This window comes from Acipenser ruthenus, chromosome 9, assembly GCF_902713425.1.
Source record: "Acipenser ruthenus chromosome 9, fAciRut3.2 maternal haplotype, whole genome shotgun sequence".
NCBI lineage: Eukaryota > Metazoa > Chordata > Actinopteri > Acipenseriformes > Acipenseridae > Acipenser > Acipenser ruthenus.
In genome coordinates this window covers 40,344,114-40,370,892 of record NC_081197.1, presented here as the reverse complement: position 1 = coordinate 40,370,892, position 26,779 = coordinate 40,344,114, and the positions used below count along the sequence as shown (strand labels likewise).

The 26,779-nt window shown below is 37.7% G+C and overlaps 1 protein-coding gene across 2 annotated transcripts; it reads right to left on the bottom strand.

Annotated features, from left to right (window-relative positions):
• Positions 1-1,116: 1,116 nt before the first annotated feature.
• LOC117406162 (chromatin assembly factor 1 subunit B-like) lies at positions 1,117-25,921 on the bottom strand. Of its 2 annotated transcripts, none has more exons than XM_059029985.1 (14): positions 25,716-25,921; positions 24,673-24,808; positions 24,020-24,152; positions 23,031-23,148; positions 22,623-22,726; positions 22,343-22,439; positions 21,647-21,731; positions 21,338-21,446; positions 19,717-19,786; positions 19,400-19,491; positions 16,252-16,411; positions 4,581-5,021; positions 2,122-2,207; positions 1,117-1,760 (listed from the first exon to the last, which is right to left on the bottom strand). In XM_059029985.1, exons 2-14 carry the CDS (start codon positions 24,796-24,798, stop codon positions 1,600-1,602), a joined length of 1,782 nt encoding a protein of 593 aa, XP_058885968.1. In that variant the 5' UTR covers positions 24,799-24,808; positions 25,716-25,921; the 3' UTR covers positions 1,117-1,599. The 2 variants fall into 2 exon arrangements, with proteins under 2 accessions (XP_058885968.1, XP_033865936.1); XM_034010045.3 differs by having other exon boundaries at positions 21,353-21,446; positions 25,716-25,919.
• Positions 25,922-26,779: the final 858 nt, after the last annotated feature.

Sequence of the window (26,779 nt, the reverse complement as noted above, 5' to 3'; positions counted from 1 at the left end):
ACTAGACACATTTCATTGTTCTTGACCTGTGTATTAAATGTTCCTGGTTAACCTTTTCTGTCACTGACAGAAAGAGATGAATGGAACCGTACTGAATGCCTGGAAGTTGTCAAACCCAGAGCACTTCTAGATAAGAGGCATTTGTTGAATAAAATAGAAGAGTGGTGGTTTGCAGACCATCATTTGTGGTATCTTTGTATAGTTTCATTTTCTTTAAATGAAAGATGTGTAGTGGAGTAGTGGTTAGGGTTCTGGACTCTAGACCGGAGAGTCGTGGGTTCAATCCTAAGTGGGGGACACTGCTGCTGTACCCTTGAGCAAGGTACTTTACCTAGATTGCTCCAATAAAAACCCAACTGTATAAATGGGTAATTGTATGTAAAAATAATGTGTAAAAAAATAATGTAATTGTATGTAAAAACAATTGTAAGTCATCCTGGATAAGGGCATCTGCTAAGAAATAAATAATAATATATAATGACCCCCTGATCACAAAACATATAACAGTGTATGCTGTGAATCTTAGTAGATATACACAAGCATTTAGAAATTACAAAAAAAAAAAAAGCAGCACAGACAACTGTCTTGAAAATACCCTGAATCCAGGGATGCAAGTGCCAACTAGTGTCAGAGTAACACAACACCCTGTGTTTGTGAATATTTTGTACCCATTATCGGACTACATAAAGCTTGAGAATGGAATTCAATCTGGATGTGGCTGATTACTCATCTCAAATCCAGACATTAATGCCATTAATATCATATATATATATATATATATATATATATATATTATATATATATATATATATATATATATATATATATATATATATAAAATAATAAAAATCATGCCTACAAATATCCCTTATTATCTTTCTATAAGAAAGGAATATGAAATAAAGGCATCGCTGCAAACCTTTTGTATACATGCAACCAGACGATTTCTTTAGTTCTTACCAAATTTTTTTGCCAATTTGGATTAGTCCCTGCCCCACCTCCCACCAAACCACCCATTCACAATTAAACAATACGGGGTGTGATGCAGTCATTTTAAGCTACATACTAGAGATGCCATTGTGCAACTGCAGTCTCATTCATAAAATCCACAAAAACTGCAAGTGTTAATAGTTTTATATGGAGGGAGGGGGGGAGCGCATAAGTTTAAAATCCCTGTCTCTTCTCACAAGTTATTTACAATTTTCTTTTATTTGTAAACTGCAAGTTTGTCTTGTTTTTCAAAATATCCAAATATGCCGTTAGCAGCAAGGGCCCCAAACAGCAGCATATTATTTCAGACAGCTACAATACTTAAGATTGAAAGAAAACATACAAAATAATATCAATACATATTATTTTATACAAAAATGCACATTAAAACCCTTAACAGCAAACACGTTACTTCATGATTTAAAACAACTCCCAAAAAATAACTATAAAAAAAGGGCCAGGTGACAGCATTTCAAGTCAAGAGTTCTGTTTTTCTTTCTTTTTGTGGTTGTAATAAACCAGTTTTGGCAACCTGTATTCAAGGAAGTGCAAAGTACATGTTTGAGTCTCAGTATAACAAATTAGCCAGTGTCTCTGTTCTTTGACAGTTCACTTGGTTTCCGGATCGTTGGGTTGTTGTTGCTGCTTGGCGTTCTTGCTGCTCTCAGCGTGGTGTCGGTCGGGGGTCCCAGAGACCGTGGACTCCTCTGTCTTGGGCCTCTTCGGCTCTGGAGGCTTACAGAGCGGATCGGCTGGTGGGGACGGTCTCTCTGTAATCAACAAAGACATACTTCATGAACAATCACCTGAAATCATTACACAAATAAAAAGAGGATTTGGAATTCAAATTAGTGGAAATATGCTGCTTCACCATTTAAAACAGATGCCACCTGCGGATAATTTGAAACTACACCACTTGGACTGGAAAATGTTTATGGAAAAGGGTTAAGTTATCTTAGACAATGTTTTTTGTTGATTCTATAAGATCCAAAACAAACAATCACACAAGTAAGAATCAGGATACTGAATCTAAGTCTTAATAGTAAAATGCAGGTATGACAGTAGTAAAGTGCATATGAACTAGAAATAAAAAAGCACATTTACCCTGGAGCATAAAACTGAATTACTAACCATGTTTTGCCTTTTCTGTAGAAGGTGGTGTAGAAATCATGGTATTAGACAGCACTGGAGATGCAATAGGGGTCAATGCTATTCTTCTAAAGACAGAAAAAAAAATACAAAGAGAATAAGAAATTCAAAAAATAAAATAGATATATACGTCTATACTGCAAATCTTTAAGCAGACAAAATAACTATTATTTAGTCATTTAGCAGACGCTAAATGACTAGCAGATGTCTCATCCGAAGGACAGAGCACAAGGTGGTTAAGTGACTTGCTCAGGGTCACACAGTGAGTCAGTTGCTAGAAGAGGAGGAAATAAAAAAATAAAAAAAAAACAAAAAACCAAGCCCCTGACTAAGCACTGGACCACCAAGCCTCCTTCAGTTACGGTCACAGACAAAAGTATTGGCACCCTACATCAACTCAAGGCAACAGATTAAGGACAAGCATTTAGTAAACTTTAACCACTTTTTAATAACAAAATACACAATTTATAATAATTTAACAAATAATCTTTATCAAATCAAACAAACATATTTAAAAGTATTCGTTCATAACAAAAAGTACTGGCACCCCTCCTTTTGTTTTTATTACGGCTTTCAGACATATAATTCTTAACCAGTATTTACATCTTGTTGGTGAAACCTGGGCCCATTCTGTCTTGCATATTTCCTTCAGCTCAGACAGATTGGATACACAATGCTTGGCTACAGCTTTTTTCAGATCAGTCCAAAACATTTCTATTAGATTGAGATCTGGGGATAGCAAAGGCCATTTCAGAACTACTATCTTCATTTTCTTAAGGAATTCCAGTTGACTTTGTCGCATGGTTTGGGTTTTTGTTGTGTTGGAAGATACACTGTCTGCCAATCAGCCTACAAGCAGATGGTATGTTTGTACTTTGAAGATCAAATGAATGTATCCATGTATCTAATACATTCTAGAAATCACATGACCGTCTCCAGTCCCTGAACTGCTAAAACACCCCCATATCATGATTGAACCACCTCAATGGTTTAACTGTAGGTACAAGGTTTTCTTCATTGAAAGCTTTCACTGTTTTTTTTAAACAAAAACATAAATGTAGTCCATTTTTGGGGAACAGTTGCATTTTAGTCTCACTGGACCAGATAATTTTGTTGAAAAATGCTTCAGATTCCTGTTAATATGTCTTGGCAAAATTTTAGAGGGTTTGATTTATGAATTTTATTTAAACATTGCCCTTTGCCATGTGTATTCCAGTTACAGAATAGGTGAGCATGTTATTCCCACCATGAGATCCCAATTCATTGTCATTTTAAAAGTAGAGTATGTTCACCGATGCAAAGCCCTTTAACACGTTTTGTTTGTTGCAATCAAGATCTTTCAATAACAGAACCTTCAGCAAGGGCTGCTTTTTGCTTCTGTACCATACAAGCTTATCATACCGTGACCTCCAAGGATCTTTTTCAGTTTTAAGCAAACCACTGCATAAGAAACCATGAGACCGTTATTTATACTGGTGTATCCTGACAACGCAAAAAAAAAAAAAATGTAAAAAAGGTAGATAGACACTGGAAGCGAGCGACCTGTGCAAATTGTGTCTACATCAAAAGCGAATATTTTAGGAGAAACTGTCATGTGAACCTGTCCTTATGCCTCTCACTATTTTCCCACCCAATCCCACACAAGAGAGAGACGGCCCATTCTCAACACCACTCACGCAGCACATAAGACTACAGAACAAGCAAGCGAAGCCAACACACGCCAAAAGGCAGAGCGAAGTCACCACACACCCAGCAGAGAGCGGTCCCACTGACAGGGGGAAGAGGCAAAACACACACAATCACACTCGCAGTAATACAACACAATACACCTCCCAACGCCCATAAACAGTACACAAACAACAATTTACATAATTTTGCCTTCTTGTCCATCCTCTCCCACAGTCCCAACAGTCCATACTGCATTAAATCTGTTGCAGGTGGGGCTTATCCTGGAACTGGGGTTGAGGCAGGGATTGGGGCTGTGCCTGGAAATAGGGCTAAAGTTGATGTTGGGTGTGGTTTTGTCAGTGGTTTGGGAACTTTGCTTCCGATTGGTCCGTTTCACTCTAGTCACTCACGACTGGCGGGAAATAGAACACATTTCTATTCCTGTGGAGTCACTCGCTTCACCCAGACTGGCTGCTCGCTGGTGGTGTAGACGCACCCATACATTCCAGTCACTTCTAAATTATTCGCTCGCGTACCTCGCTTCCAGTGTAGATCCACCTTTAGGTAGTTATCACAATCATTACAGTGCATGTATTTAAAATAAAAATGTTACAATTTATTTTTAGTGTTTTGGTCCATTTCAGGTGTCAACCGTACATAATTATAAAACCTGTATGATCAATTTTAAGATTATCAGTTAATGGGAGAAAATCTGCATTTGAGCACACTGTTGTGCTGATGTTTTCTTGTATGTGTACATCCCATGTTTTTACCTGGGTGTGGGTCCTGTCGGAGTGCTAGGTTTGCTCCAGGCCTCCAGTGTGTTGAGAGTGATCCTCCGGGGCTGGCTGCCTTTGCCACTCAGGGGCTTCATATCTTCAGAAGAGGGAGTGCTTGGGATTGCCTTGGTGCTGAGTGGGGTGGAGGGGGTCTCCTTTCCTGACACAGTTCTGGCTGGAGTCCCCTCCACCAAGGGGCTGACAGCACCAATATCGCTGCTCCTGCCACTCGCTGGGCTGGCTTCCACTGACCTAGGCACTGGTGATGCGGTCCTCTGTACTTTCTTTATCTTTTTCTCCACCACTGCACCTGGGGTCTGCATTTCAAATACAGGCTTCTGCTTCAGAGGGGTTCCCAGCTCTCCATTTTCAAAAGTTACAAAGGAACAGTACCCGTCTGTGGAGGACACAGCCAGGAAGGAACCATCCTTGGACCTGTTTTAAAAAAAAATAATAATAAATTACACTTCGTTCCAAACCCATGCTGCTCAATTCCATGAAAGAGAGAAGTCTGTTAATCTAATAAAGCAAGTCATCAATATCAGATCACATTATGTACGTGGATATTTGTTCTCCAAGACGAACATTAATATCAGCGTTCTGTTCCGACTGATGCAAATCTTTGCATCTCTGTATTGGTCTTGCTGAGCTCACCTGTAACTCAAGGCCCTTGTGGACCTGCCACTTCTCCCACTTACTGCGAGTATTAGCCAATTATAAATGTATGGAATGTAAAATTACTGTATTTAATTTCTAAGGTGTTTTTATTTTTAATTCACTTGAATGAGAAAGCACAGTGACATTTCAATTGTTTTTTTCTTCTTGTGCTTCACTTTTGTTCGCTACAATTTGCTTTGTTTTTGCAATGGTGAAACACAATGTTTAGCTCTGCTAACACAGACACATAATACAGTAGTTCTACAATTCTATGGTTATAGCAGGGAAAGAACTCATGCAGTAACAAGTCAGTAAAGAAGGCAGACTAGTAAAAATGAGAGAGAGTTCTGATTCCCCCCAAAACTCCTTTAAACCTAGTGAAGAACTCTCAAACCAACATGTGTAAAAAAAAAAAACTAATTTTGTGTAGCTCTGTGTTTGTTTGTCGGTATGGGGATGGTAGTGAAAATGTGCTCCGGACCTTGACCTTGCTGTAACCAAGAATTCTGGACCTTCACTAAAATAATCGAGTACCCCTGGTGTACACTGTAGAGCCAAGGCGGCTTCTTCCAGCCTTGAAAATGACAATATTCTGTGTTTGGAGAGTGGGGGGATGCTTTATATTACTATAGCAGTAAGGAATACAGTATTACCATTTCTTTATTTGAGTCAGTGCAGTATCACCACAGTTTCTTTTTATACATTTTTAGACATTTATTTTTATTTTGGTTTAAAATATTTTGGGAGCGTGTCAGTCGACTTGGAAAGGGAAAGCACAAGAAAGCATTTTTTTGTTAATTTTAAAATCACTGGAGAGAGAGAGAGATATATAGTATATTTCATCTGCAGCACTGGAATTAAATATATATGGTAGCTGAAGATCGATGGCACAAGGATTAAAAAAATGGAAATAAGGTATTAATGATAGAGAAAGATGGTAATTGTTTTTTTTAGATGTTTGAGTAGAGTTTTGTATGGAACACAAAATAATCAAATTAGTAAGGGGTAATGTTACTGAACACATGAACAGAAATGTAAATAAATATGAACTTTACGTCGATGACGATTATCAACAACATGTCAAGAAAATTAAATTGAGTAGCGTTGGGATAGAGACCTGGGCTACAGAGGCAGAAGTTGCTGCTGCTGTAGACCGAATAAATAAGACCAGTACATGTTTACGTAAACTTCGTAGGTTAGGAAAGTTTTAAAACTTGAAGGAACAGAAACTTTAGTTCCACGTAACACAGTGAACCTATTATATAAAAGTACTCATTTTGAATTAATTAAACTTAAAAGTAATGATGGACACATATCAAATATGTCGGCTACGAATGATCAGAATCAATATAAAAAACAAACACATTACACACAAAAAGAAAAAAATGCAGGACAGGGATGTAGGAGTGGCATCAAATAATATTAATGATGAGGTACCTAAAAATCAATTGTACAAAAACAAGAACTGCAAAAATAGAGTAAACAAAGATCAAAAGGAATTGAGGTGGAGACAATATTTAATGTATCTGATAAAATATTAACAGCCTCACAGAAAGCATTACTAGGGAAGGGACTGAAGTTTGTTCCAGCAAAAACACACATAAAGGAGAAGTTAATAGAGTTTAAAAAATGGGAAAGACGAGTGAGGCTAGCAGAATACTTACGAGGAAACACACAGATTCAGAACAGGTAAATTAATATGGAATAAAAATCAAAAGAAAGAGGCTTTGGACTCCTCCAGATGGAAGAGATAAATGGTTAGATGTACATAGAAGCAGTTAGAAATGAAATAACAGGCTTAAAAAGAAGAGGTAAACTTAATTTAACAAAAACTGAAGCAGCAGCACTATAAGAACTAACAGAGGATGATGATATCATTAGAAGACCTGCAGATAAAGGTTCTGGGGTGGTAGTAGTGAACAAAGTTGATTATATGAAAACGGTAGGGCCTGAATTGCAAAATATAAACACATATGAAGTAGTACAGATTAATAACATTAATATCATAAGTGAATTTTAGCAGACTGTATAAAAATGGATTTATATCAAAAGAATTAAAATTACATGCTCCCTCAAAATCCAAGACCAGGTTTGGTTAGAGGTAACTCAAAAATGCACAATTGATAACCCAACATACGTTATTGCAGAAATAGCCGAGAGGCTGTTGCAGCCACATGTTGAAAGTTTACCTAGCTATGTTAAAGATAACATATTTTCTGAATATGATTAACAGATTACAAAATAAACTTCCAGAGAATACTGTTTTATTTTGCATGGATGTAAAATCCCTGTATCCCTGTTCCTAGGAATGAAGAAACTTTAGAGGCATGTAAAGAGGCACTGGATAACAGAAAAGAGAAGAACATAATACCGACAGAAGAGATATTAAATATGATCAAGATAGTTTTAGGAAATAGTTATTTTACATTGGGAAATAAATGTTTCAAGCAACCTTTAGAATACACAAGATACATAGAAGATACGTGGATGACATTTTCGGAATACGGTAGGGCTGTATTAGAAGGTTCGAAGGTTTGTTAGCTAGCCAGGAATTTGAAGATTGTTTTAAACCTTCGATGGTTCTTCAGATGCCATTCATGCACTGTGTTTTTTTTGTTAACAGAAATTGTTTGACAGCGTGTTAACCACTTCAACACCATGACGTACACACGTACATCAAATGAAAACCCACTTACAGTACCATGCCGTACCCGAGTACATCAAGTTCCCCATTCTATTCTACGAGCGGTTTCTCAGTCTATCGTTTCAGGTTTCATTCTCTAAGGCAGTTCTAGTACTGTGGAATGTACAATGAAAGTCGGGGGAGGATCAGGTGACATTTATATCCAATTGCGTGTCGTGTAACGATTCCAATCTACCTGTGGGTGTTTAACTTTTACAAATTATATATATATATATATATATATATATATATATATATATATATATTTTATTATGTTCTGTTTTATTATTAGTTTTACTTGTTTAGTTATAGTTTATATAGTTTTTAGTGAAAGCTAAACATGGCAACGTACGTGGAGTGCGACAACGGGAGTGATGAAGATTTCAAAGTTGGTTCGGAGGATTGATACCAGCGACAGTGATGCTGACTTATCACTTGGCGATGATGATGAAGAGGATGTGGAGCCAAGAACAGCAGGGGACTGGGTGTTTATTCCTGATCCCTACCATGATGCCAGTCCTCCAGCATTTGATTTTGCACCTGTTTACACAGATGTGCACCCTGCCGTGGAACTTGAGAGTTTGCGTTCTCCTTTGGAGTTGTTTTTTGGCTTTTGTTCCCATAAAGCTAATCACTTACCTTTGTGACTGTACAAACAAAAGAGCATGCAGCTACTTTACAGGTAAGCCAGCTGCAAAAGGGAAGCCGTTTGGTTTGAAATGGCAGTGCTGTGATGAAATACTATCAAAACACAGCACTGGGAACAAGGCAATGAAGCAGGTGTCTGTGGCAGCCAGATCCATCACAATGCCTGCGCAAAGTAGCCCGGTACACGCACTTGTGACTATTCCTCCAAACACAAGGGAAGCAGAGATCGCAAAAAAAGGTGCAGGGTCTGCTATGAAAATAAAAACAAAAGAAAGGACACAAGAAAAATATGCAGTGGTTGCAAAGGCAATCCCGGGTTCGTTTGTATTGAACATTTCAATAAATGGCACAGAGCAAGTCGATACTGGCACATGTTTTGATGTTGTTTGATTTTTATTTGATAATTACCGTTTACTGATTATTATTGTTATTAGCAGCGTTTTTGTTTTCATTGTTTAAACAAAAAATGAAAAAAAAAAAAAACATGTTTTATCTCTATACTGAACATGAGTATGTAGTTCATAGGAGCATAAAGGGTCAATGCAAAACAGTTTAGGTCATTTATTTGTGTTTTATTCATCACATGTTAACATTTTATAGCAATTATAGGTTTGAAAACATGATTATTTTCAAAATCTGGTACCTGTGAAGGTGTTTCTGCAGTTGAAGTGGTTAATACTATAAATCACACATTAAATGTCACTCACATGCAAAATTCGATCTTTTTATTTGTATAATTCATATTACTTAAACAAAAGCTGTTGTATTAAAATCCACTACCAAATCGTTATACGTAGCAACTCTATATGGTGCCACTGTCATGTATTAAGCAAGGGTATATTATTATGCCAAAACACTGGGAGGGTACCTACAGAGATTGTAGTGCTTCAGTAAAATATGTACTGAATACCTAGGTATACAAGACAGTGTAAGCGAAGTGCTATGGTAGAATATGTTTGAAACATAATATACGCTAACACTAAATTAATTTTGAAAAAACTGAGCACCGTCCGTCCCTCCCCCCTCCAGCTCGTGTTAAACAGAGGCACATTTCTACATTTGCCATCTTGAAAGCAAAGCACTGTATAGCGTAAGCTGTATTGAAAGAAATGTCTCGAAACCCCACTGCTGTTTGGGATTTTTTTTGTTAAATGCCCAGAAGACCAAAAAAAAAAGTTGAATGCAAACTGTGCAAGCGTTTGTTGATGTATCATCAATCACTGGGGTCACACTACAAAAGTAAGTTCATATTATTAGTAGTAAAATGTGACACTGACTGTTAAATTAAGTTTGTTTTGCTTAAGTCTGCTGCAATGCAAGCTTACACGCAAGCAGCATCAATTACGTGTAAATAAACCATGCATATTTTATTGAAATTATAAAAACATGATTACTGTTCTATATAATATATGAATGTTATTCCATTTATATGGCTGACTTGTATAAAATAGGATTTTCAATCAAATATAATCAAATAGCTATGGTGACACCACCAGTAAATTATGCAAATTAGTACCATCGAAGGTTCGAATCTTCCTTCCATAATGTGTTCCGAACCTTCGAAGGTAAAAACGTACCCTTCGTTGCAGTCCTAGAATATGGACACATGGAGAGGAATCTCTTTTCCAGTTTGTGGGATATATTCCCTCTGCCTGAAACAAACCCAAGAAGAGGAAGCAAGCTGCAAGCGAGTCAACGACCACAAGCAACGAGACTGAGGCGCGGCTGGAGGACTGCTGTAAAACGTACAGAGACTGTTATCAGACAGACCAGTCTGGGTCTGCTGTACACCTGAAACCACAGTATCCAAAATAAACTGTGCCCTGCTACCTGCGTAGCGAAAAGATTCAGCAAAGAGGACAGAGCGGACGGGCACTGTTGTGGATCCTATACCGAGGACTGAAGACTTTGTTGCAGATGTTTGTTGATTCTAATCGAGAATTGAAAGCTTTGTTGCCAAGTTTGATCCAACGTGGGATTGAAGGCTTTGTTACTGAGAGGAGAACCTTTTGTACTGGACATTTCAATCGACTGAGTTTCCAAACCAGCAGACCAAAAAGTCTAAGCTTCAAGGAACTGTTGAGTATAATTCCAGTTGCATCTTCCTTTCATGGAACTAAATTAATTAATTGTAACATTCACATAGAATTGAACTGTTAATTATTTAGTTTTGCACACTTTGCGCGTGAATTAACTTTTAGTGAAACTTGATGAAGTAACTATAAATAATCTACCTCATATTGTTGTATGAAGAATTTCTTTAAAAGTAAACTTGCCATATACTTAATCTATATACCATTAATAAGCATAATGTGATATATTCTAAGATTGTCTGCATCATTTCAGTTAGGCTGGGTGTGTGCATGTGTGTGTGTGAGCAAGGTACTAGCTACGTCACAGCCTGCTTGCTGTTGAAATTGATGCCTTGTGTGTGAGGAGATAGGCGGTGTCATATTTCAATTGCCTGCTAGCCAGCATGAGTGCAGGGAGAGCTTTGGACTTGTGTTTGGTGCTTAGAGACTAAGATATTTACATTCTGACTTCTCTGATTTCTGTTTATTATTTGCATACTTAATAAAATACTACTGTTGATTAAACATTCCTTGTGTATGTGTGTTCATAGTAAATCCTCGATCTTTGTAACACGTCAATTAAATATTAATAAGAGAACTAATCAACCCAGATAAACATTAAATTATCACTTATTGAATTGTTCCTACAAGTTTCATGAATTAAATATCTAAGGTGGACAAAATCAGAAATTTAATTCTTAGATACCTTGGTTAAACTTGATCAAGGATTTATTAAAACAGATCTTCACTCAAAACCTACTGATATGCATCAGTACCTACATGTGTCCTCTTCACATCCTATCCATACAAAAAGAGCCATTCCTAAAGGACTGTGTATTAAGGATAAACATAATCTGTTCTGATAAAAATGACTAAAAAACAGAGAAAGTAATTTAAAAAAAAAAAAAATCTTAAGAGGATACAAAGAACATATTATTGAGAAAGAATTGGGAAAAGTTGACAAACAGAAATGACCTACTTGAGTATAACAAAAAGGAAAAATAAGGTTAAAATAGTACCATTAATATACATATTCTAAATTATTACCCAACATTTCAAAAATAGTTTGGAAGCATTTACCTACCAGTATACTTCATAATTCGATTGTGGCTTTCAGAAGGGATGCAAATTTAGCTGACATTTTGGTACATAGTAGACAAATTACAGGTCATTAAAACCCTTAAGAGCACGTTAGGTATGCAAATATATTTGTAAAAATAAAATTGAAATCACCAATAGAGAAAAAAGTACTCAAATCGAAAGAAATCCCTCATGCAAAACTAGCAACCTTGTTTATGGTATACTTATATCTTGTACATTTATACCTTTATACCTTGTACCTTGTAAAATTAAATAAATAGGAGAGACAGGAACAACATTATACAAACGCATACAGAATCACCTATCAAACATAAAAAATACAAAAGTAAATGAACCAGTGGTTCAGCACTTTACAAAGAACAAGCATGACATGAATGACCTAAAATTCATAGTTTAGGAAAAAAACGAATTAATTAGACAATGTACAATACAGAAGACTAAAAATAAATGAATGGATAAATAAACTCAGTTCCATGATGCCTGAAGGTTTAAATAGAAAGGAATAGTTGATCATTACATCAGCTACAGTATGTGGTGAATGACATCACAAATCACATTAATAGATTTAGGGTGCATTCGTAAACTCAATCTGACTCTCCGAAAGAGCGTCAGAGAAATCTCTTCGGAGTGCATCAGAGCGTGAATTATATTTAGTTTTCGAACGACCTGAAACGGTTTAATACTGATAGTACTATTATTAACTATGATCATTATGCAGTTGTGCCGTTTTAATGGCTTTTTTTAATATAACGGATGTTATGTAAATATTTTTTTTACATGAGTTTTCAACTCTTAAGTCTAATACTACTGTAATTATTACTGCTGATCTTCAGTTTGATTTTTTTTGTGTGTGTGTGCAGTGGTACTGTTATCTATCTATATCTATATAAAGAAAGAAAACCTGGTCAGTGCTAATTGATGCTGAACAAGGCTAGCGTGTAGACGACTCCTCCCCTTTCTCCCCTTCAAAATGTAAAACCCTAACTTAAAATGTGGCATAACATTTTTTCCTCAAAAATAAGGCCCTGTGGAAATCGTGAAATTAGCCCAATACCAGGTTTTACAGTATTAACGAAACTGTACAGCTCTACTACGTGCCAGCGGGTAATATTCGCCATGCACACAGTGCTGTCCAGTGATCATGTAATGTCACTATATGCAATCTAAGCGGGAAATTAAAATACTACACACAAGAAAATGGATGTCTCTAAAAAGGCTGAAAATGTGTCTGCAGCAGATCACATAACGCAGTATCCAGCAGTTTTACACAGCGATGGAGGCAAGCTCTTGTTCTGTATGTCCCGCAACTTTACTGTAGATCACTACCGAAGCTCGTCTGTTGACAGGTATTTAGATTCACCGAAAAGAGAAAGGCGGAAATCCAGAGCAGTACTGCGACTGCTTTATTTGCAAAGAGATAAAAACGGTGACTTCCATATTCCAAAAGTCCACTTATTAAATTTTGACCTGACAGAGGCGTTTGTTTGCGCAAATATCCCTTTTGAAAAATTGTATAACCAAAAGTTACGGAAATTCTTCAGACAGAGTTTTGCAAATGGTGGAGTGATTCCTTCATCAGCCCAGCTGAGATGTCAATACTTATCTAAAGTTGCACAGTATCACAAGCAGGAGATTATGGAATTGGTAAAACAGCCTTGTTGCTTGTCAGTGGTCACGCTGACGAGCCGACAGATGCACAAGATCAGTATGGGTTACAAATTGTATTTGTTTTGCAAGACCTAAATGGTGAACATGCACCTGACGTACTAGAATGAAAGCTGTCCTTGCAGATACACTTTACCTATAGGCTGTTAATTAGAACACCGTTTCACAAGCTATAGTAAAGTGAGTGAGTAACTTTTATATTAATTTTGATGTCAGTGCATTTCTGTACATTTGCCGTTTAAAAAAAAAAAAAAAAAAAATAAATAATAATAACAATAATAATAATCTGTACACGCAATTTATTTTATATTTCCGTGCACGTTCCGCGAAATACGATACTGCTCATCAATGACTAGGGCCTGCAGTTCACGGACACGGCGAGCCGATATAATCCCAGTCAGGAAAGCCGTTTTCAAAGTGAAGTGTTTCATATCGGCTGATGCCATAGGCTCAAATGGAGGATGCATGAGACGCCTCAATACAAGAGACAAGCTCCACTGAGGTACAATGTGACGTGTGGGGAGGGGTCTCGGGTGTAAGAACCTACTCACTAATGGATGGGATCCCACCGATACGCCAGCCCATCCTGGCAGGAAGCTAGAGATTGCAGATGAATAGACCTTAAAAGATGAGACAGCAACACCTCTATCCATCAGGTGTCTCGGGAATTCCAGAAATCCCGGCAGCAATATAGAAACATGATCAACGGCCTTAGATCTGCACCAAGTCACAAATTCTGACCATATTGTAGAATAACATTCGTGGGTAGATTTCTTCTTTGCTGCTTGCAACTCAGTTTTAGCAGTGACAGTGCCCTCAGCAGCCAATTGTTTGGCTACCTCCAAATTTGCAGGCGTGGGGTCAAACAGTAGTCTGTACATGTCCATCCACAGACCATGTTGGTAACTTGCCATGTGAGCCTGGTAATTTAGATACGCACGCCCAGAGGCTGCAGAAAATGTCTCTCAGATAGTTCTGGGTCGTACTGGGAGCCCTGTCTGAACGCTTGTTTTTCAGGGTGGCAGACAAAAGTGCTGGATCAACTGTAGGATTTTTAAACAATTCATCCTTATGACCTGTGGGTATTTTAAAGAGTCTACAAGCCCTTTGTAAGGTAGGTGCTATCAATGAAGGGGCTTGCCAAACTGACTCCACAGATTGCGACGTCAGGGTTAAAAGGAAACCCCTGAAAAGTGTCAGAAGCAGGTGTGTCTAGAATACTCATAAATCCAGTAGATGTTGCTGTCGCCTGCTGGGCATTCAGAGTCACGGCAATGCGTTTCATTAAGCCCTCTGAATCTTTATAATTTAAGGAGGACTTAGACATCATCTTCATCAGAAGGAAGGTCTATCTCAAATTCACACTCCTCTGTTTCTGTAGAGGAGCCTGGCTGTGCGTACATTTCAGTAGAAGGCCTGGGCGACAACATATGAGATGGTTGTTCATTGAGCTGCATAATCTCAGACACCATAGCTTTAATGGCTGGGGATAGGCATGGCAATGCTTCTGCCGTATTGAAACCAGGCTGCAAAGACATCAATTGAAGAGGAGGGGGAGGGGGCAGAGACGGCGTTAGGTCACTCTTTGCCTTACGTTTCCCCGATTGGCCAGAATGTCTCGTTGGGGAGTGTTTCACCCCTGACGTCTATCTTACGGAAGTTGTGGGGGAAGATGTCAAACATTTTGCGCATTTAGTGGAAACTCCAGACGGAGATAAAGGAGCTCCACTTTTTTTTTTCCCCCACGCCCGTCTCTGGTGACCCAGACCCCAGAACTGAATCAGAACAGCCACTTTCTGGGTAAATAAAGCGGTGTGCAAAAGCAGAAAGCCTGACAAAAGATTCTCCTCCAATAGATAATATGAGGGCTTGCACAGCAAACAAATGTCCATTATCTCTTCTGCACCCCAAATAATTAGACGGACCAGCACAGAATGCAAGTGGGTATACTTTCAGCAGGAATTTCGATTTAGAAAAAAGAGAAACAATGTTAATAAATAATAAAACGTAACTACTACTATGTCCACACTTCCTAGCTTTACGAAACAAGGAATAAATACAGGACATCTGACCCTGCTGCGTCATTTCCCTTTATGCTATCGGGTGGGACTGGTGCCATGACGGACCTTCTGGGAGAAGAGGGTGGTTTGTCCATGTTTTTCCTTGTTGTGTGGAGTCCACAAACTGGTAAGAATTGTTTTTATTGTAAGACCAAGTTTTTGTACAGTAGTTCAAAGTAAAGTTACAGTGAAAATGTAATGTAGTTAATGCATACCCCACAAGTTAGCATTTAAGTATGTACAGCTCTGGCCAAAAGTGTTGCATCACCTAGAATTTTTGGATTGAGACATCATTTAAAAAAATATGAACATAATTCAGATATTTTATTTAACATCTAAATCAAAAGAAACTACAAAATGATACCGCAAGTGCCTACTGGAAGCCATATTAGCAGTACAGTATTTCATGTTAGATTTCAAAATGTCACATTTTCCAATTGTTGTCAGTTTTTTGTTAAGTATAGGGAAAACTACAAAGCTGTATGTAATTCAATATGTTAACGCAACATTATTCAGCAGGTTTGATTAGTTAATTCTATCGGGTGATAAAACCTTTGGCCATAGCTGTACATTATTTAATGAAAAGTATAAATGACTACAAGGTAATGTTGCATTTTATTCAGATGGTGTCTAAATTGGAGAGTAAATTACTCAATAACTCAAAACCGGATCTGGAGCTCTAGTTGTATTCATTTTTTTAAATCACTTGACAGGCCTTTTTTAATTTATATTAAGATAGATAGAGAGCTAGAGATAGAAACCTACTAAAATCTACTCACCAGGTGACGTCACTGAGTGTGTGATAGTGGATATTTGAAATGTAACCAAAGGGGATGGATTGCTGAGTATCGTACAGGAACACTGAATCTTCAGAAGCAACTGCAAACACCAGCCGATAGGGCAGGTTAAAAATATTAGACTGCTTCTGTGAGGAATCATCTGTGGGGAAAAAAACAAAACAAACACATCAGCATGAGATACTTAATACTAGGGCTGTATTAGAAGGTTCGTTCACTAGCCAGGAATTTGAAGATTGTTTTAAACCTTCAAAGGTTCATCAGACGCCATTCACGCACTGTATGTTTTTTTTTTTTTTCTGTTAACAGAAATCATTTTACAATGTGAATATTATAAATCACACATTAAATTTCACTCACATGCAAAATTCTATCTTTTTATTTCTATAATGCAAATTACTTAAACAAAAGATGTTGTATAAAAATCCACTACCAAATCATTATACGTAGCAACTCTATATGGTACCGCTGTCATGTATGAAGCAGGGTATATTATGCCAAAGTATGGGGCGGTACCTATAGCGGTTGTAGTGCTTCAGTAAAATATGTACTGAATACCTAGTGTACAAGACAGTGTAAGAAGTGCTAGGATAGAATAGGTTTGAAACATACGCCAACAATAACCATTTAAAATTTCGAAAACTGAGCACCGTCTGTCCCTGCCCCCTCTACCTCGTGTTAACCACAGGCAAATGTCTTCATTCGCTATCTCGACAGCAAAGCACTGTATAGCGTAAGCTGTATTGAAAGAAATGTCTCGAAACCACTCTGCTGTTTGGGGTTTTTTTTTTTTGTTAAATGCCCAGACGACCAAAAAAAATAAGTTGAATGCAAACTGTGCAAGTGTTTGTTGATGTATCATGGAGGCACATCCAATCTCTGGGGTCACTTTACAATCGTAAGTTCATATTATTATTATTAGTAGTAGTCGTAGTAGTAGTAAAATGTGACAGACTGATAACCTGCTTGGAACGGTGACTGTTAAATTAAGTTTGTTTTGCCTAAGTCCGCTGCAGTTAGTGCTGCTGCAATGCAAGCTTACTAGCAAGCAGCATCAATTGTGTACATAAACAATGTTTATTTTTAATTAACTTATAAAAATATGATTACTGTTCTATGCAACGTATTTATAAACTGCATATGAATGTTTTATTCCATTTATATGGCTTACCTGTAAAATAAAATTTTCAATCAAATATAAACAATTAGCTATGGTGACATCACCAGTAAATTAAGGAAATTAGTACCATCGAAGGTTCAAACCTTCCTTCCATAATGTGTTCCGAACCTTCGAAGGTCAAAATGTACCCTTGGTTGCAGCCCTACTTACAGACGTGCTCAAATTTGTTGGTACCCTTACAGCTCATTGAAATAATGCTTCATTCCTCCTGAAAAGTGATGAAATTAAAAGCTATTTTATCATGTATACTTGCATGCCTTTGGTATGTCATAGAATAAAGCAAAGAAGCTGTGAAAAGAGATGAATTACTGCTTATTCTACAAAGATATTCTAAAATGGCCTGGACACATTTGTTGGTACCCCTTAGAAAAGATAATAAATAATTGGATTATAGTGATATTTCAAACTAATTAGTTTCTTTAATTAGTATCACACATGTCTCCAATCTTGTAATCAGTCATTCAGCCTATTTAAATGGAGAAAAGTAGTCACTGTGCTGTTTGGTATCATTGTGTGCACCACACTGAACATTGACCAGAGAAAGCAAAGGAGAGAGTTGTCTGAGGAGATCAGAAAGAAAATAATAGACAAGCATGGTAAAGGTAAAGGCTACAAGACCATCTCCAAGCAGCTTGATGTTCCTGTGACAACAGTTACAAATATTAAGAAGTTTAAGGTCCATGGAACTGTAGCCAACCTCCCTGGGCACGGCCGCAAGAGGAAAATCGACCCCAGATTGAACAGAAGGATAGTGCGAGTGGTAGAAAAAGAACCAAGGATAACTGCCAAAGAGATACAAGCTGAACTCCAAGGTGAAGGTACGTCAGTTTCTGATCGCACCATCCGTCGCTTTTTGAGCGAAAGTGGGCTCCATGGAAGAAGACCCAGGAGGACTCCACTTTAAAAAAGCCAGACTGGAATTTGCTAAAATGCATATTGACAAGCCACAATCCTTCTGGGAGAATGTCCTTTGGACAGATGAGTCAAAACTGGAGCTTTTTGGCAAGTCACATCAGCTCTATGTTCACAGATGAAAAAATGAAGCTTTCAAAGAAAAGAACACCATACCTACAGTGAAACATGGAGGAGGCTCGGTTATGTTTTGGGCTGCTTTGCTGCGCCTGGCACAGGGTGCCTTGAATCTGTGCAGGGCACAATGAAATCTCAAGACTATCAAGGCATTCTGGAGCGAAACGTACTGCCCAGTGTCAGAAAGCTCTGTCTCAGTCGCAGGTCATGGGTCCTCCAACAGGATAATGACCCAAAACACACAGCTAAAAGCACCCAAGAATGGATAAGAACAAAACATTGGAATATTCTGAAGTGGCCTTCTATGAGTCCTGATCTGAATCCTATCGAACATCTATGGAAAGAGCTGAAACTTGCAGTCTGGAGAAGGCACCCATCAAACCTGAGACAGCTGGAGCAGTTTGCTCAGGAAGAGTGGGCCAAACTACCTGTTAACAGGTGCAGAAGTCTCATTGAGAGCTACAGAAAACGTTTGACTGCAGTGATTGCCTCTAAAGGTTGTGCAACAAAATATTAGGTTAGCGGTCCCATCATTTTTGTCCATGCCATTTTCATTTGTTTTATTATTTACAATATTATGTTGAATAAAAAATCAAAAGCAAAGTCTGATTTCTATTAAATATGGAATAAACAATGGTGGATGCCAATTACTTTTGTCAGTTTCAAGTTATTTCAGAGAAAATTGTGCATTCTTCGGTTTTTGTGGAGGGGTACCAACAAATTTGAGCACGTCTGTAATACATGAATTCAAAGAGAAAATATAAAAAAAATTTGGTTAACAGTTCTTTATTTCATACAAAATGAAAGAGGATTTAGTTCTCGCACACATACATACATAATTTTGCAAGTTTCTCAAGAACCTGATGAACTTTCGCTACTAGCAAGTAACGCATTGCCTCTCAATGACTGCTGACACAGTACCTTCGTTGAACGATGATCTCAGTTCAAAGAAGACAGGACAGCAGCGTACAGCCAGAGTTGCCTTGGCAGGGCATGGAAGGTGAGCTATAGGCCTGAAAAAGAAGGCACAGAAGACAGCATGAGGAACTTTCCATTTGGCATGCCCTTCCTCACTGAAAATCCAGAAACAAAGAAGTAAATCCAGCTGCTTATTTTTTTGTACCTAGCATTATCAGTGCACAGAGCAGATCCTGGTTACGCCATGGCAAAACCTTAAATTCCAGTTCATCTATATATCTATAAGTTGAAAGTGGGGGGCTAAAAAAAACAAAACATACCTTTTCAAGTTTTTCCTTGAGAATACATAGGTTGTGTTGGTGACATTTTCTCCTGCTTCAACACACCCAGCTGTAAAAAATAAATACATAAATAAATAAATGAATGAATGAATGAATGAAAACAAAATAATCAATTACTTTTTCCAGGAGGTGCCTGTCAGATACACGACATGTGGCAGTTTCTCAAGAAGGATTATTATAACTGCCAGAAACTGCTGAATAAACTGTGTGCTTGTCACTTGAACGTGCACATTAAAGTCACCGATCCAGATTTTTAGTCTATACTTTTTTCTGTGACCAACAGAAGTGGGCAAGCACCCAGAGGTAGAGTCCTGCGCGGGTCTGATTTTTACGACCCAGACCCGCTACTACAGGACCTGACCCGAAACCGCAACCTGTTGCAATACCGTCTTCTTACCCGCGACCTGACCCACTTTAAGACCTGCAATGCAACCCAAACCCGCAAGTGTTTGTCCTTTACCTACTGCCTACGTCAACTGACTCTCTCATGCTCTCATATTCTTCACGGATTGAGTTTACACCAGGCTATACAGCATGGTAGCTTTCTCTAGTGCAGTGGTCTGCATATATTTTAACATAGTAACATATTAACTATCGCTACTTACTTTACTATAAAATACCTGACTATTCCTTTCATGCCACCAGTTGAAAGGGAGCTACACCTGTGCTTTCGCAGAGATGATGTACCAGTTTTGTGGCTGTCGTTCACAAAAACATAATGACAGGTTTTACAAGCAGCGCATCCAGTCACACGTTCACTATTTTCATTCGCTATGATTCCAAAAGAATTCCACACTTGTGATTTACCTCTCAAACTATTATCCACTACAAGATATAAACCCTGCACCTCGTCCACAGGCATTTTTAATATCACCAAGCAGACGTGATAAAAAGATCTTGCGATGTATCAAACAAGCACTGCTTAGTAAGCTGACTCCTCCCTAATCGCCTCATGCTTTAGTGCTGGAAATACTGGTGCATTTACCTTCCAATATGTTATTTGTGAAAGGGACAGGGTTTTTTGCAATTCAAATTCAGACCTGATTTTTTTTTATTTTTTTTTTTAGACCCGCACCCCAACCGCAAACCGCGAGAAAGTTCACATTCCGACCCAAACCCGACCCACTTTGCAGGTCACGCGTGGGTACCCGACCAGATACAGGACTCTACCCAGAGGTTAAAACAATGTGACACTGAAGCATTTAATGTAATGGATACCACTTATACTGGAATTGTTTTGAATAAACAGAATACATCTGTGTACCAACTGCAAATAAATCATTTCATAGCATGTGAGGAGGTCTGTATCATTGATATGGCCAGAGATTAAAAAAAGGGGCAGTGAATGGGTATTGTTATTTATACAGGTAATAGAACATAACTTTAAAAATCAAGGAATATAGCCATGTACCCAACATTAAGACAAACTCATACTGTACTTTTGCCAGAGGAGCTTCCAGAAAACTAAAAATAAAACAACTTGCAAGCTGAAATGGTTTATTAGACATTTGCATTTGTAGTAGCAGCAGATGTAGAACTTATTTCAAGCTCCCATCACAGGGCTGCTTAATAATACAGCATACAGATGAATAAAACCTACACATTTTGCCAATACCTGGGACGAGAAGCAAGGACCCATCTGGTGTGAAAGTGAGTCTACGGAAGAAAGACCTCATGCTGTCATCGTGAAACATTCGATAATTTTTCACCTGTAAAAACACAGACAGAATTAGAATCAAACATTAAGTGGGGGCTTCTATTTTAGAATGTGACTAAATAAATACCCCAGAAAAATTACAGTAAGGAATATACTAGTGTTTAGACTATTTAGGGGTCAACACTGTTCAGTCTAGGATTAGGATGGTTTTATGCCAAGGGCAATCTGGTATGTGAAACAAAAACTACTTGCCTCTCCTTCCGTCGCTGCCCCAGATAACATCTTACTGACACTGTAGGTCTTTTTTCTGGTCTGTGTGCTGTAAACCCTCATTACCCTAGGCAAACATAGGTTAGCAAGCAGATACAGTGTGATTGTAGCAACATAACGACTTAATGGTATATTCAAGAGGTTAAAACTATCATTACACCACAAAAAAATGAAGCTGCCGGGCCAACGTTTAATGTCTCCGAAATGACCAGAGGTAACGCATGCCAATGAAACAGTACAAAAGGGTTACATTTTATTGACCTACAGCTATGGCTAAAACTTTGCATCACCATAGAATTAACTAATTTTGCTTCACAAAGTCGAATGAAACCTGCTGAATAAATGTTATGTTAACATATTAAATGATATACCAGTTTGTTGATTTCCATGTACTTAATCAGAAACTGACAGATTGAAAAATATATATATATATTTTTGTGTTTTTTTTAGTTTTTGTTTCTTTAGGTCTCAATCCTAAAATTCTAGGTGATGCAAAACTTTTGGCCATAGCTGTAGAGAAGCATGTACTCAACAGAAGCCAATGTGTGAGAGAGTTAATTATGTACTCAACAGAAGCCAATGTGCGGGTGCCAATAAAATTGTTTTCTGTAGAAGTACAAAGACTAGGTGAGAAAGCAGAGCAACTAGTTGAAAATGATTAGTAGTCACTAACAATACCTGTCACAGCTGAGGGTGGTGATGTACTTTCCCAGGGGGTCCCAGGTAACTCCCTGCACATAGCTCTTGTGCTCATTAAAAACAGTAATTTTCTGTCCTGAAAAGATTAGAAGAGTAGAGGTAGAAAAACAGTTCAAATTCTTATTTTGCTTGTTAATATTTTTAAAGTACCAGTTCCTATTGAAATCAAAAACACCCTACTAGTAAAGATACACTTTTCAGATAATTTAGTATTAATAATGACCCTGCGTATAAAGATTGTACATGGTATCAAAATCACCTTTATTGACATCCCACATAATTGCAGTATTGTCCACAGATCCAGAGACCATGAAGTTCCCATCAGCTGTCCAAGAGATATCATACACATCTTCTATGTGACCTCTGTATTAAGATGAAAGCATTATCTTTTTGCATGCCAAAAACTGAAATCTACAGATTATATATATATATATATATATATGGGGCTTCAAATTACATTCATATTTTTTATTTTTATTTTAAAAGCCATTTCATGGTTTTTGCAATAAAAAAAGTGGTTTGTTTGCTGATGTGTTAGGTGGTTTGAACTCTCAGTTCTGGAACTTCTATTGAGTTCTAGTTGCCTGCCAAAGTAGTAATCTAGGTTTGATCATCCAAAGTGTCTTTATATTAGCAAGGTGACACTAGCTGCCTCATTGATCCTTACCGCAGTGTTTTGACGACAGTCCAGTATTCTTTGTTGAGCTGAGCATCTTCATCCTCTTGGAAGGCTGACTGCTCTGGTTCCTTGCTGTCATTGAGCTTCCAAAGCAAAATTGCAGCATCTACATATAAACATGTGCAGAACAGCACACAAATAAGTCAGTTTGTAGGGAATGACCTGAAAATGCATTTTACGGTAAAATCAATTCTAACAACAAATTGTTATTTCTGTTTGGCTTTCCTGAATAAATAAGAGTTGAAGGACTTGGAGCAAAAGTAGGTGGGGGCCCGCACAGATGAAGAAATCTTGTAACTGACAATTGAAAAATAATTTTATTAACTTAATCAATCCATCACTTTAAAACTGCCAATTACAGTGCTTTCATGTGTATCTGAACTTGAAATCTGACTCACAAATTAGCCTTTAAATTAGGAATTTAAAAAATAAATTAGTCAGTCATGGCTGTGTGGGATAACATTTTGTTGTTGGAAGCAGCATAATTATTTTATGAAAAGGTAAACAGTGACTAATATCAACACTTAGTGGTGCAATCTGACAAGATGGATGAAAGTACTGTGGTAAACCATATTACGGATATTAACATTAGTGAAAATGTGGGTTACCATTATCTTGAACCAATCCCTTCATTTAACAAATGCCATCAATAAGGGAAAATTGCACTTAAATGAGATATATACTGCACACAGACAGGAATAGGACTCCCACTGCATATCAATTTGACTCAGAGATTAATTTCAACCTTCAGCTGAATTAAACAAGCTGAGCCGTTTTCATGTTAAGCACAGGTGTGGAAAAATATCATTACACTGAAAAGGTATGACTTAACACTACCAAAAAAAAAAAGTGTGAATGACAATCACTTTTTCAACACGTGTTGATGGTGCATTATTAAAGGTAGCTTGAAATGGCTATATGGATATTATTGTTTTAAAATTGTGTTTAAAAAAAAGAAATCAGTTTTCTTTCCTTACCATCCCCTCCAGATGCCAGGAGCTCATTGTGTGGGGAAAACCGCACCACATTCACAGCTTTAGAGTGGCGGGCCAGGTTAGACAGGAACTCCACAATGGCCTTTCCGTCAGGTCCCTTTTCAATCTTCCACATCTGTGAAGGCAAATACGATTTTTAATAGAGGAAAGAAACAAGATTTAAAAAGTAATGCTATGCAAATAGATTTCTCACTTAATCCTACAAATCAATCTCTGCACTGATGCAAATGTAACAGTTCTCTTTTGAAGGAACTAGTCCACACAGACATTTGCCACCCACTTGAGTTTAGGTGATTATTAAATGCAAGTGACAGAAATCTGGATACATGCACAGAACTACCTGCTAGTATCTGTTTCTTGGCATTGTAAGCTATGGCTCGTTCCTGCTCAAGTGCACCAAATTCTTGGGCAGCGTTTCAACCATTTGCGGAAACTGTATTTTACTTAAGTCACAAGACATTGAGCAATCCCCATTGGTGCACTTGAGCTGAATTAATAGACAGTTTAGAGCCAGATAGGTGTAGACTGTTTTCAGATATATAATTATGGTGGACACCCAAGAACCTCAGTATTTACCCCAGCCTTTTCCCCTTTAATCACCTTAAATATATAATTATAATAATAATAATACTTGCCCGAACTGTGGTGTCCACACCTGCAGTGGCCAACCGGTTGATGTTGCCATCAGCTCCATGCTGGAAGTCAATGCTGTACACAGGTTCTTTATTGTGCCATGCTATTTCACAAGTGATAACCTTCATTCTGTTTCATCTGCAACAAATATGTAAAGCTCTCAGCTTAAATACAGCAAAACATATCATCCCATCCCTGTGCAGGTCAGACGTGGACAGTACTGTCACAGAGCAGTCAGGTTACATTTAGTGTTTAAAACAAAACAGAAAAACAAAAAAAAAATAGTTAAAAGATATTTGCACATCATTTGTATGCATCCTTGCAGAACCGACGTTTGTATATTTGGACACTTTTTCCCCTATATGAAGGCCAGAAGTCTGTTGCCTGCCCTGTCTTGTAACTTAGACAATGGATGGATCTGAAGACACTTAGTCCTATTCAATTAATCAACATGGATGAAATCTGATGACCTCAATATGCAGCGCAGCCAATCTGATCTTGGGGAAATATGGTCGACTGGTGACGTCAGCAAAGTTGTGGGTACTACAAAACTCCACAATACCTACCTACAATGCAATTCGTGTGGCCTTCCTATGCAGTTGATGGAGTACAGAATCTTTTAACTGAGATAACGCAAAATAAAACTATATCACTCTATAAATCAATGTAAACGCACAAAATGACAAACCGGCGTCTGACGTTAAGGTTAAGTGTATTATCTTGACCCTAAAAAACAAATGGACTTGCTAACACAAGCTAAAATGAAACGTTGTGGGGATAGCTTTTCAATATAAAACTGACATTTACTGACAGATATTAAGGTTAATAGTAATAATTATGAATAACAAATCCGAATAAAAATAAAATGTATTTTTCTATGTGCAGAGTATGCTGCAACTGACAATGAATGCATTTTTTACTTCTACGTCTCAAAGTTTTGAACATACACATATATACATTTTTCTTATTCCTGTTGTCATGAATGTTTTAGTACAGTTACGTGTGTAAAACCCACAAACATAAAGTGACAGGTTAATAAACTCACCCAGTTGAAGAGCTCTCTCTACCCCTTCCTGTACTTTTCCTGATCCGCAGAAATTCTAAACAAAGTTGGTTTCCCGCGCGCGCAGACACCAGTTTGCCTGCTTTCTGAGATGAGAACCCCAGAAAAAAAGAGAAGTGAAGCGGCGCAGCAAAGCCAAGGGTATGAAATACTGCACAGCACCACCCACTGCACTGGAAGAGTCACTGGATTCACTAAAACGTTTATGTTAATTAATATATTTAACAAAGCTCCACTTTAATTAAAAGCATAAAACCCAATCCACATAGTCATAGTACTGCACCAAACAGTAATATTAGCAGGTTTGAGTATGTATTGACCTAGAAGCCTTACACAAGTACACACAACAGTGGCCAATGTAAGTAAGAATAAAATAACACAAATACACACAAAAAGGCTGATCTATGAAATTTAGTCTGGGGGCCCACATTTTGCGTGACAACGTGATTCTTTTAATGAAGGACTGAATTGCTTAGTTTAGTTTTTTCAGAGACTGGGCCATTCATTCATCTTGCTCTTTCTCAATATGATTACACGCAGTGTATTAGAGTTCACACATCTACTAACATTGCATTGGCTAATGCAGGCTTCACTAAAATATAACGGGTATACACAGATACTTGAAAACGTACAACAGAAGACATAACGCTGTTATGCTATACATGATGTCTATGGTACTTATGTTATACCAACCCCTGGTCCTGAAGAGCCACCAACCAGCAGGTTTTATAGGTAACCCTTAAATTATCACTATTTAATTTCTGAATGTAATTTGATCAACTTAACAAGTTAAATTGTTCAATTAAATCAGGAGTGGTCAGGAGCTGCAGGGTGTTCGGTTTTTTGTTCCAAATTATATCTAACTTACATAATTGAACAAATTTCTACATAAATTGGGGGGGATGCTTATCTAGTCAAAATTAAATTGTTCCAAGTCTTTAATGATTACAAGTTAATGATTAAGGGTTACCTATAAAACCTGCTGGACTGTGGCTCTCCAGGACCAGGGTTGGCCACCCCTGCTCTATAAAGATACAATCCCAAAA

Coding starts and splice junctions, on each gene's coding strand:
- LOC117406162 (XM_059029985.1), bottom strand. CDS start 24,798: ATGAAGGTTATCACTTGTGAAATAGCATGGCACAATAAAGAACCTGTG. Junction 23,149..24,019: donor CCTGGCATCTGGAGGGGATG/GTAAGGAAAGAA, acceptor GTTTATATGTAG/ATGCTGCAATTTTGCTTTGG. Junction 5,022..16,251: donor ACACTCAGTGACGTCACCTG/GTGAGTAGATTT, acceptor TTTTTAAAACAG/GTCCAAGGATGGTTCCTTCC.